Raw genomic sequence first — 12658 nt, forward strand, 5'->3', positions numbered from 1 at the left:
TGTCATTCTTGTTTGGTGTGGGTTCACAGTGTGGTGCATATTAATAAGAGTGTTAAAGTTGTTTATATCACAACCTTCAGTGTAAACTGTATCACCCAGTATGCCTTGCAATCTCGTACGTATGACGATAGAAGCAGTGAATAAAATGAGTCCGGTCAGCACGCAGATAACATTTGTTAAAGGCAGGCGTGATGACACGTAGAGGACGTAAAAAGTAAAGCCATCACGGCACGCCCTCAATGTTGTAGTCCGAGTGAAAAACGGAGAACGTTGAGCCCGGGAGAGGCAACGAAATCCGGATTCCCCCCGTTACAGTCTGGGGGGTCGGCGATTTTGCAACTGAGCTGCATCAGAATCGCTAAAGAGCCGCGGGTTGCCGACCCCTGCGCTAGGCCTAGATCAGTAGCAGCATACTGTTGACCTAAAATTGTGTTTTTGTACGATAATATATCTTTGATGATCATCAGTCAGACTCTTACATGCAAAAAAAAAGAATTTTTTGTTAATTGCTTTTGGGGGCCCACTGGTGGCCGCGCGGCCCTAAGCAAGCGCTTAGTTCGCTTATGCCTTGGTCCGGCTCTGCCCGTAAGTATCAGATGAGTCGCCCTTTGGCCTGTTCTAAAAATATCTTAAATAGCAGCACTTAACAGTTAGCTGCCTCTATTTTTTTATTTGATTTATTTACTAGCAAGCTTGTCTCACTTTGCTCGACATTTTTAATTCCAAGAGAGACAAAACTCAAAATAGAATTTGAAAATCCAAGAAAATATTTTTAAAGACTTCACTTTAAATAAGTTAATTTTTTTTTTTTACTTTGCTTCTTATAACTTTCAGAAAGACAATTTTAGAGGAAAAATACAACCTTAAAAATGATTTTAGGATTTTTAAACACATATACCCTTTTACCTTTTAAATTCCTTTCTCATCTTTCCTGACAATTTAAAATATAAAGCCCACCAAGCTGCACCAAACTTTTGGTGCCTTGTTGACACTGTATGCGCAGCAGCTATCAAGGTACCAAGCCTGTTTGGTTCAACTTATCTTTGTGAATCAGCCTTTTCAAGCACAAACACAGAACATGCGTCATTGATGCACATCTCCAAGACTCACTCAGACTTGCAGTGTCAAGTTACACACCAGAGTACAACAATGCCAGGCTTCCTGTGACATGATTTATTTAAAAAATTGTGAATTGACATTTCTATTTTAAATAAGTTATTATTTGTACAAACACGGTGCAAAGTAATTAATGATTTGTTAAAAAATGTTAGTGTCTAGCTCAGGGGTGGGGAACCTTTTTGGCTGAGAGAGCCATGAAAGCAAAATATTATAAAATGTATTTCCGAGAGAGCCATATAATAATTTTTAACACTGAATACAAATAAATGGGTGCATTTTTAAGTAAGACCAACATTTTAAGAATATAATAAGTATATTCTTGTTTTTAATAACATTGTTATTCTGAAGCTAATGAATAAAATAGTTCTTACCATTAATGCGACTTCTTGAACAGAAATGGTAGAAAAAGGATGGATGGATTAAAATGCATGAGAATGTTTTATATTTTGAACGTTATTTTTTACACTGTGATTACCAGCGGAATTATTCTTTACTTATCGCTGTGTTTTTCAACCACTGTGCTGCGGCACACTACGTGTGCCGTGAGATACATTCTGGTGTGTCGTGGGAGACATTATGTAATTTCACCTAATTGGGTTGATAATATTTTTTGCAAACCTGTAACTATAATTCAAAAATGTGCTGTTATTGAGTGTCTTTGCTGTTTAGAGCTTGGCAGAGTAAGTGTAATACTCTTCCATATCAGTAGGTGGCAGCAAGTAGCTAATTGCTTTTGTAGATGTCAGGAACATGCTATGTCGTGATCACAGTATGCAGGAGGCAGCTTGTAGGTAAAAAGGTATCCAATACTTACTAAAAATAAACAAAAGGCAAGTGCCGCTAAGAAAAGGCATTGAAGCAAAACAAAACTAAAACTGAACTGGCTGCAAAGTAAACAAAAACAGAATGCTGGACAACAGCAAAGACTTACAGTGTGCGGAGCAGACGGCGTCCACAAAGTACATCCGTACATGGCATGACAATCAACAATGTCCACACAAAGGAGTGCGTCCGCACAACTTAAATAGTCTTGATTGTCAAAACAAAGCAGGTGCGATGAATAGCATTCAAGGAGGACATGAAACTGGCTTCACGGTGGCAGTCCTGGGTTCAAATCCAGGCTCGGGATCTTTCTGTGTGGAGTTTGCATGTTCTCCCCGTGAATGCGTGGGTTCCCTCCGGGTACTCCGGTTTCCTCCCACTTCCAAAGACATGCACCTGGGGATAGGTTGATTGGCAACACTAAATTGGCCCTAGTGTGTGAATGTGAGTGTGAATGTTGTCCGTCTATCTGTGTTGGCCCTGCGATGAGGTGGCGACTTGTCCAGGGTGTACCCCGCCTTCCGCCCGATTGTAGCTGAGATAGGCGCCAGCGCCCCCCGTGACCCCGAAAAGGAATAAGCGGTAGAAAATGGATGGATGGATGGAGGACATGAAACTGATACAGGAAAATACCAACAAAAGAAGAAACGCCACCAAAATAGGAGCGCAAGTCACACAGGAAAACACCGAAAAAACTCAAAATAAGTTACGGCTTGACAGTACATCTACATAGAGACAAGAGCTATTGCGAGAACAATTTTTTTTTGTCAATATCGGCTACTGAGTTTAATTTTTTTTTTATTTTTCTGCTGGTGGTGCGCCTCAGAATTTTTTCAATGAAAAAAATGTGTTTTGGCTCAAAAAAGGTTGAAAAACACTGACTTATCGTGTTAAGCAATGCCAGCTAAGATTTATCTGAGAGCCAAATGCAGTCATCAAAAGAGCCACATCTGGCTCTAGAGCCATAGGTTCCCTACCCCTGGTCTAGCTAGTTAAAATGGGATTTTGTCATTTCACAAGACTGTCTTAGAAGTGATCATTTGAAAAAAATGTGCACTTAGAGAAAATATAAAAATAAAGTGTTGCATATTGATATTTATCTGTTTTTATAAATATTTATTGTGACAAATCATTAAGAGAATCAGTGTTTCCACAATTATAAATATAATTAATTATTAATAATAACATAGAGTTAAAGGTAAATTGAGCAAATTGTTTTTTTTCTGGCAATTTATTCAAGTGTGTATCAAACTGGTAGCCCTTCGCATTAATCAGTAGCCAAGAAGTAGCTCTTGGTTTCAAAAAGGTTGGTGACCCCTGGTTTAGATGTTTCTCCGTGTGGTGGGCGGTAGGACCCAGGGAAGACTGGCTTCTTGACTATAGGAGACTGTGGAGTGTGTGTCACTTCGAAGGGGGGAAAAAAACAATGTGTGACAGTCGGTGCCAAACACTGACTGCACTGACATGACGAGGGGTGATGCTGGGAAGGATGTAAAATCATAACAGAGTCAAAGATCAGCAGCTGTTAACTGGAAATGCACTCATGTAAAGGACTGACCTCTGGAGGGTGTTTGCAGGAGGATTCCACCTTTCGGTCGACAACACTTGAATATCCTCACAAGCGATGATGATGATTTTGTTCAGCAAAAGGAAGAAAGGATACACACTTCCATCTTTTTATGGGAACCATGTGGAGTTACAATATTTATCAATCTGTCACATTTTAACCGGGCAACAAGCACGCAGTGTATCATGGGTAGGTACCCGTTAATGTACTTTAGTTGTGTTTTAAGTGAGGAGGCACACAGTCTGTATATTTAGTTTTGTTCAGTGAGCCTATAGCTTTAAGAAGTAATCTCATGTCATTTTAGTCAATATATTATTATGCAATTTTTTTTATTTTTCCTACAAGAGCAAATCATTGTTACTGTACTCCATATTAATTACTGAATAAGCAGAATAGTCAGCAATTGCTGCTCGTGCTAATTTGACGTTCGATAGTTGAACAAAAACATTTGGTGATTGAGTTTTGCAGTCTGGACTCCTTCAAGTATTGCAGATGAAGTTCTAATAACATGTATGTATATATATATATATATATATACTTTAAGCTTTAACAGTGAGTTACCCAAAAAATTGTGAAATGAATGAAACCCAAGAAGTTAGCTGACACATTACATCTTAGTGCAGATATGGATAGATGAAAGGTTTATTTTCACTTGCTGCTTTTACAGTTGTAATGGGGCCTAACAGCACACTGACCCAACAGATTCAGTAGGTAGGTTTTAAAAAACAAATGTCGTTGTTTGTAGGGTTTCTACCTACAAAACTACATTTTAGTCAAATAGGAAGCTGTACCATATTTTGTAGTTATTGTTGAGACTCTTGAATTAAATCCCATGTGTAACTGTGCCAAATGGACTGTCTGTTGATTGCATCCTTTCTTTACCGCAGGTCATTCGGCCTTAAAGACACCAACGGATCAAGTTATAGAAGAATTATGGCAGAGGAATCGGATCACATGATTCCACCAGCCTCGAATCTGACAACTGTTCTATGGGAGCAACATCCTACAGTTCCAACAGACGTAGGTGTGGTCACAAGCTCTCAGTCGCAGCTCAAAGACCTTGTCGGCTTGTTCTGCATGGTGACGCTTAACCTCATCGCCCTGCTGGCCAACATCGGCGTCATGGTGGCCATAGCCCGCGCTATGCACCTGAAGAGGTTTGCTTTCGTGTGCCACCTCTGTGCCGTGGACCTGATGTGCGCCATTCTCCTCATGCCCCTGGGGATCATATCCAGCTCGCCCTTCTTCAGTACTGTGGTGTTTACAGTTCTTGAATGTCAAGTGTACATCTTCTTAAATGTGTTTCTCATCTGTTTGTCCATTCTCACCATCACCGCCATCAGTGTGGAGCGCTATTTCTACATTGTGCACCCTATGCGCTACGAAGTCAAAATGACCATCAATTTAGTAATCGGGGTCATGGTCCTTATCTGGATCAAGTCGGTCCTCTTGGCTTTGTTTACTCTCTTCGGCTGGCCGGCTATGGAAACCAAAGCTCTATCGCTGCGGCCCACTGTTCTCTCCATGCGAGCCACAGTCACCTTAGAGGTGTGTTTGCAGTGCTCTTCACTGTGTTTTGTTTCCTGGTTCCTTCAGTCATTATCTTCGTTGTTTACTGCTCCGTGTACAGGGTCGCTCGTTCGGCCGCCTTGCAGCAAGTCCCTGCTGTCCCAACCTTGCCTTTGCAAACCCGCATAAGAATCGGTCAGACTCCATCAGCAGCCAGACCACCATGATCAACACCACCCCCCCTGTGCCCCAGAGACTTTCACCAGAGAGAGCGTTTGGTGGAGGCAAGGCAGCACTCACTTTGGTGTTCATTGTGGGTCAGTTCTTAGTATGCTGGCTGCCCTACTTCATCTTTCACCTGCAAATGTCTCTGACTGGCTCAATGCGCAGCCCGGGAGACTTAGAAGAGGCGGTCAACTGGCTTGCCTTTTCCTCATTCGCAGTAAACCCGTTCTTCTATGGTTTGCTCAACAAGCAGATCAGAGAGGAGCTGGTCAAATTCCGACGCTGCTGCCTGACCCAGCCTGTGGAGTTGGGCGCTTCATTCATGACGGCTCCTTGCAAGAGAACCTCCTTCAGTTCTTTCAGAGAACCACCTGCAGTACAGAGAGACGCTCAAGCGGTGCTAACTCTAATCCTAGAAACACGGAGGACCACAGGGTTAGGATCCCAGGATAAATACCACAGGATCCCACACAGACTATCGCCTTTCTGGGACATTTTTTCATAATATTTTAAAGAGACCCTATTCTACATTTACAACTTTTCAGCTGTGTTTAAAATATTGTAATGTTTTTCTACAGGATGTGAAAGTGTCTAGCTTTCGTTTTCCTGCCGCTCTTTTAATGGTGATAACAGTTGTCACAAGATTTCCACAAGATCCTTTCAGTTTCTTGCATCACAATTTCAGAAAGTCCATGTATGGCAAGTTGCCATGGTCCAGTGGCAATCCGCTTAGTTGGTAATTTTTTTCTTCGGAATGGCAGCAAGTTTTTTTTTTCCACATTTAAGAATTGTGTATCTAAACCTGAGCAAGGCAGTAATGGGGAGCTAAAGACATGTTATTCCACTGGACTCACAGTTTTTTACACAGCTGTTTGTAAACAAAACATAGTTTGATGTCAAATTCTTCAATATTCATCCCGATATTCGGCCCGGTTAGTTGAGCATCTGTGCCAGAAACTTGTTCTAGGTTCGATCCCCTGCGGAATGCAGAATGACCACAACTTGAGCTTCATTGAGTATTTGATTTAAAACCAACTCCTTTAGTCCACCATTGGGATCTAATATAATTTTAGAAGCCCCTAAAATGACAGGTAGGGTCCCCTTTAAAGCACAGGTGTCAAAAGAAATAAATTAACTCAGGTGGTAGAGCGGCCGACCAGAAATTGACGGTTCCTGGTTTGAATCCCGCCATTCGTGTCACTGCTGTTTTTTCCTTAGGCAAGACACTTTGCCCACCTTGCTGCCAATGCCACCCACACTCGTATAAATAAAGATAATGGGTTTCGCAATGTAAAGGCGCATTGAGTCGCCAGAGAAAAAGCGTTATATAAATATATTTCACTAAACAGAAAAAAATGGTACCACATTTTTTTTATAGTAAAACTCTGGCGACTGAGCTGTCAGTTTTTTGCTGTAAAAACAACAACTGTAGATGTGACTAAATGCATAGACAATTGTATAATATCATAAGGCGAATCCTTATACATTCATATTTATATATTATTCCCTGTTATAAACTTCCATTTTACCCTCAATGAAAACGAGTTTGACACGCCTGCTTTAAAGTTTGGAATCCCTTTTGTTGTTTCACTGCAGTACTACATTCCAGGAGGCTTGTCATTTCGACCTCAGGTTGTAATCACATCTTTCTTAGCCCATTTGTGACATTTCTTAAATGTTGATGAAAATGTGTCCATAACTTTTATAGTGGGATGAAAATTTGTCCATAACTTGTATAGCGGAAAGAAACAAATAGTCTGTCGCCACCATCCCGCTCAGACCTGGGCAAATTAACGCCCTGGGCGGCCTGCCATTAAGCTTTTCAATCCGGCCCGCCCATCCTGAACTATACATAGTATTTCAATGGTTGGAATCTGCGCTTTTGCATGATATACTAGTTACCATGGTAATCTAATTAGTTACTATGCTAATCTAAGTCACAGCAGCTCAGACGAGGCACCAAGCAGTGTGGGTGGGGAGCGTTTCCACAGAGTTTTTCCAGAGCGGCCAGCCTAAAATGCGAATGTCAGGGACAGATGCGGAAGGAGATTTTTACAACAAAGTTTTAAAGCTTTGTGATGTATCAGATATATCAGATTGTAAGTGGGTTTATTGTTTGCCCTTCGCGTTCATATTTCGATGTTTGTTGCATTTTGTTACGTTTCGCTTGATTGTAAAAAATGTCGATCGAGAGGGTGAGTGACGTTCATATGTTGTCAATATTCAGCGTCTTATCGATTATAGTTAATATTGTAAATCCCACATTCTTTATTTTTATGTACATTCTAGGTGTCTCATTCAGTAAAAAAACTTTAAAATTATATTCCGTTTTTTAAGGCAGTCTGTCATAACGTTTTTAGCTTTCAATCAGACATTATTGTGAGGTTTTGTATTAGTGTTCCTAAAAATAAATATACTGGCCCCTAGACACATTTTTTTTCTCTAAATGTGGCCCTCTGAGTCAATATAATTGCCCAGGCCTGATCTAGCTAGTACACACACACACATACACACACAGAAGTGTTAACGTAACCAGTAAAAGTGATTTGCATCAAAATCCAACCAGATGTTCCTTATCTCATTTTGGAAGATTCGCCTTGAACATTTTGAGGTTTGTTGCTAACTAACCGACATACAAACCAATGGCATTGATTCCATACGTTTCTGTAGAATGTAAATAACACTGTCATTATATTGTGGGGCGACAGTTTCTGGTATTCATGCTCACTAAAATGTTTCACAGAGCAGAGAAAGGACAGGGAAAGATGGTAGAAAACAGAGCCAGACAGACTAGTCACTAATACTAATAAGGATATCTCACATAAGTGACTACAACCCCCACATTTCGGCGGGCATATCTTCTCAAGGGACAATAGTGTGAAAATAAAATTTAAATATACTTTAGAGTAGTCCGTGTACAGCTTGTACAGCAGTATTGGTCTACTAACTAACCATCATTGTCTAAATAGCTAGTAACACAAGTAAGTAGAGAGACCATTGTGTCCAGTCTCGCGTGGTAGTGATGTCATAGTCTGATGTTGCATGAGTGCTGCGGTTTTTCATCCTCTGCTCAAAAGACCTAACCTCGATTCTGACCCCATGGTAAACTACCAGTTTACAATGCCATCTTCCCTTTATCTTGAAAATCCTCGAAAAAATTGGCAATGGAGAGCTGTGATTTATTGAGGGGTGTCCTTCCTTTTGTGAGATATTGTATGAGCGTATTTATATGCATCAGTTTCAAAGTGTTTTACTGTGTGCCCATGGTGGTGGGGCACAATCCCACTTGAACCTCTGGGATAAACCATTAATTTAAGACTACATTTGATGTTTGCTGAAATAGTTTTAAACCTTCCATAGCAGGGGTGTCAAACTCGTTTTCATTGGGGGCCACATCACAGTCATGGCTGCCCTCAGAGGGCCACTTGTAACAGTGAATAATATACACATTTTAATTTGCTTCGTTGCACAATTATTTTTTGTTAAAAATTTTACGTACACCAAGAAAAACATGTACATTTTAGAGTAAAGTTTAGCTGCCGAAATTTTACTATTAAATGTACCATGTGTTTTACAATATATACTGTAAACGTAAATGGGAAAACAGTACTACTGTGTTACTGTAAAATCTATGGCCGTAGTTTTTACGGTGTTTGACTGTAAATGGAAAAACAATATTACATATTTTTTTGTCTCCTGTTTTTACGGTAAAATTTTGGCAACTGATCTACCAGTGTTTTAACGGAAAAAAAAATACATTGTACAATTTGAGGTTTAAGTTGCTTCAAAATCATGAGTCAAGCAGATATTCAAGTACTTTGATGTTTGGAATGTATGATGATATAATATATTTTATGCGATATTACATTAAGTTTAAAATATATGAAATTGCATTACAGTACATGTATTTTTTTTCTGTGGAAATAGAAAGTTGACTACAATTAGAAACAAATGGTAATTCCAGGCGAACCAGTTATGGCCCCCGTGCCTTAAGTTTGACTCTTGTGTTCTATGGTATGTGTGTTTAAAGTGTAACATGGTTGAAACAATGTGATGAATGAATTCATAATATTGTTAGTGTATGAAAACAAGCTAGTATCATTAGGTCTTAATTGTCAAGTATTGGACGTTGCCTGGTGCCACCTCCAACGTGTCAGTAGATTACACCATCGCATGTAAAGGAGCCTCTTGTGAATCTGAGGGATAACACCTTCGATGTTTGCGTGTGCAGCAAATGTGCTGATAGACGCTGAATGTCATCCACCTCTGCCGTCATGGCGACGGAGTGAGCGTGTGACTCACATAGCAACAAGGACCTTTCGCCTTTTATCTTAGTGGTTCTTAGTTTGCTGCACAGATCCTTTATATGCTCAGATAGATGAACATGAGGGTTTGAATAGAAAGAAATGTGACTTTTATAATAGGTAACATGAGTACAGCGAGGCAGCTATAGTGCATTTGGAATGGAAATCATTACAGGAAATTTGGAAGTGCGAACAAAGTGCTATTTTATGGCCACTATTGTTTGTATTAGTCATTCCCAAACACAAGACAAATGTAGTTGCAGCAAGTAATGCCCAACAAATGTTTTGCTATGTGATTAAGTCAACACTTACGTCATATTCATTTTAGTATTTCCATAACCTTACTTTCTTGGTTTGTCGTGTCCATTTAATATTATAAAATACACATAACCCCTGTGATGTTCATGGTTTTGTTTCAAACAAGCTAAACATAGTTTTATTGAAGAACATACTTAATGCATATGAGGTGGCTAACCGGGAAGAGAACAACCAAACCATAATTTTTTTGCAAGTATGTAGGCTAACATATACAGTACAGGCCAAAGGTTTGGACACACCACCTCATTCAATGCATTTTCTTTATTTTCATGACTATTAACATTGTAGATTGTCACTGAATGCATCAAAACTATGAATGAACACATGTTGAGTTATGTACTTAACAAAAACAGGTGAAATAACTGAAAACATGTTTTATATTGTAGTTTATTCAAAATATCCACCCTTTGCTCTGATTACTGCTTTGCACACCCTTGGCATTCTCTCGATGAGCTTCAAGCACACTTGTGAATTGAAAACCATTTCAGGTGATTACCGCTTGAAGTTCATCGAGAGAATGCCACGAGTGTGCAAAGCAGTAATCCGAGCCATGGGTGGATACTTTGAAAAAACTAGAATATAAAACATGTTCTCAGTTATTTCACCTTCTTTTGTTAAGTACATAACTCCACATGTGTTCATTCATAGTTTTGATGCCTTCAGTGACAATATACAATGTAAATAGTCATGAAAATAAAGAAAACACATTGAATGAGGAGAAGGTGTGTCCATACTTTTGGCCTGTACTGTATGTAATTAACTAATGATAATCCAAACCAGTGATTCTCAAACTGTTTGCGCTCCACCTAGTGGTACGCCAAAGAATCACTGTTAAAGTACGGTGTTTTATTCTCCAATATTCAAACAGGGTGTTGTTCAAACTGTGTGTAATGTTACAGTGGCCTAAATATTAAATATACTTGTTGAATAAAACCTCACTTGTTGAATAAAACCTCTGCCTTGTTTTTAATGAATACTTAGATCTACTATGCTATTGTATTTTAATGTTGCTCATTATGGTGGTACTTGAAAGAGACAAATGTTTTCTGAGGCGGTCTTTGGTGAAAAATGTTAGAGAACCACTGTTTTAAACCGTTGCATGAGTGTAATGTTTTTGTTTTGTATTAAAGTCATTGTGTCAAAGCTTAAAAGTCAAATACCGAGGAGTTAAAAATGTACAATTTTAATCTGACATGAAAAACCCATAAGGTTTTCTTACCTCATAATTAGCAGTTTTGCCCTAGAGAAGACTATGCAGAAACAGCGCCTCATTGTGGCGAGCTGTGAGTGTGATAAACACCTCTGTTCTCCCCAACTTAGTTTTGAAATAGTAACACTTTTGAAATAGTTTAAGGGCAGACACAAGGGAAGGTATACTTCATACTTTTAATGTCAATCAATCAATCAATGTGTATTTATATAGCCCTAAATCACAAGTTTCTCAAAGGGCTGCACAAACCACAACCACATCCATGGTACGGAGCCCACATAAGGGCAAGGAAAAACTCACACCCAGTGGGACGACAGTGACAGTGATGACTATGAGAAACCTTGGAGAGGACCGCATATTTGGGCAACCCTCACACTCCCAGGAGATCGAAAGCAATGGATGTCAAGCTGGTCTAACATCCATCCATCCATTTTCTACCGCTTATTCCCTTTGGGGTTGCGGGAAGCACTGGTGCCTATCTCAGCTACAATCGGGCAGAAGGCGGGGTACACCCTGGACAAGTCTCCACCTCATCGCAGGGCCAACACAGATAGACAACATTCACACTCACATTCACACGCTATAGGGCCAATTTAGTGTTGCCAATCAACCTATCCCCAGGTGCATGTCTTTGGAGGTGGGAGGAAGCCCGAGTACCCGGAGGGAACCCACGCATTCACGCGGAGAACATGCAAACTCCACACAGAAAGATCCCGAGCCCGGGATTGAACCCAGGACTACTCAGGACATTCGTATTGTGAGGCAGACGCACTAACCCCTCTGCCACCGTGAAGCCCCGGGTCTAACGTGATATTGTGAAAGTCCAGTCCATAGTGGATCCAACATAACGATGAGAGGTCCAGTCCAAAGTTGATCCAATATAGTAGCGAGAGTCCCGTCCATAGTGGAGCCAGCAGGAAACCCTCCCAAGCGGAGGCGGATCAACAGCGCAGAGATGTCCCCAACCAATACACAGGCGAGCGGTCCATCCTGGGTCCCGACTCTGGACAGCCAGTACTTCATCCATGGCCACCAGACTTGTGTCCCACCCGTACAAGGGAGAGGGGGGAAGAGGAGAAAAAGAAAAAAAACGGCAGATCAACTGGTCTAAAAAGGGGGTCCACTTAAAGGCTAGAGTATTCAAAAGAGTTTTAAGATGTGCATTTTATTTTAACTTATTTATTTGTAGATTTTTTTCTGAAGTATTGTTCAAAAGCAAGTTTTGTTCTCCAATAAAACTTTGTCCCTGTGAAAGCATGGTGATATGGTGCCTTCCTTGTGAAATTTTACAATGAAAACACAACACAAATACAATTATAGCCAATATTTCAGAATAATTCCCTAATAGTTGTGTAAAATGCAAATGATTTTGATCCACATCTTATCTTACAACTGCTTCTAGTGATTGTTTACTTGATTGTTGAAAAAAAAACTAACAAATGAGCGAGTCTTTTGAATGGCTCCTAAAGATCTTGGGCCCGTATTTATCCAGCGTCTTAGAGTGCCATTTTACAGTTAAGTCCTGAGAATTTGTGAAATTTAGTCCTACTCTCAAACTTAAGAATAAAAGCTATTTATCAACTT

At 40.0% G+C, this 12658-nt stretch overlaps 1 protein-coding gene across 1 annotated transcript; it reads left to right on the forward strand.

The window, feature by feature from the left end:
• gpr61l (G protein-coupled receptor 61-like) lies at positions 1-10816 on the forward strand. The gene is given in 4 exon segments (XM_061922692.1): positions 1-4985; positions 4988-5172; positions 5175-5559; positions 5562-10816. Coding segments are annotated over 4 exon segments (1332 nt in total). The 5' UTR covers positions 1-4357; the 3' UTR covers positions 5696-10816.
• The last annotated feature ends 1842 nt before the right edge of the window (positions 10817-12658 follow it).

Source organism: Nerophis ophidion, linkage group LG16 (assembly GCF_033978795.1).
Source record: "Nerophis ophidion isolate RoL-2023_Sa linkage group LG16, RoL_Noph_v1.0, whole genome shotgun sequence".
Taxonomy (NCBI): Eukaryota; Metazoa; Chordata; class Actinopteri; order Syngnathiformes; family Syngnathidae; genus Nerophis; species Nerophis ophidion.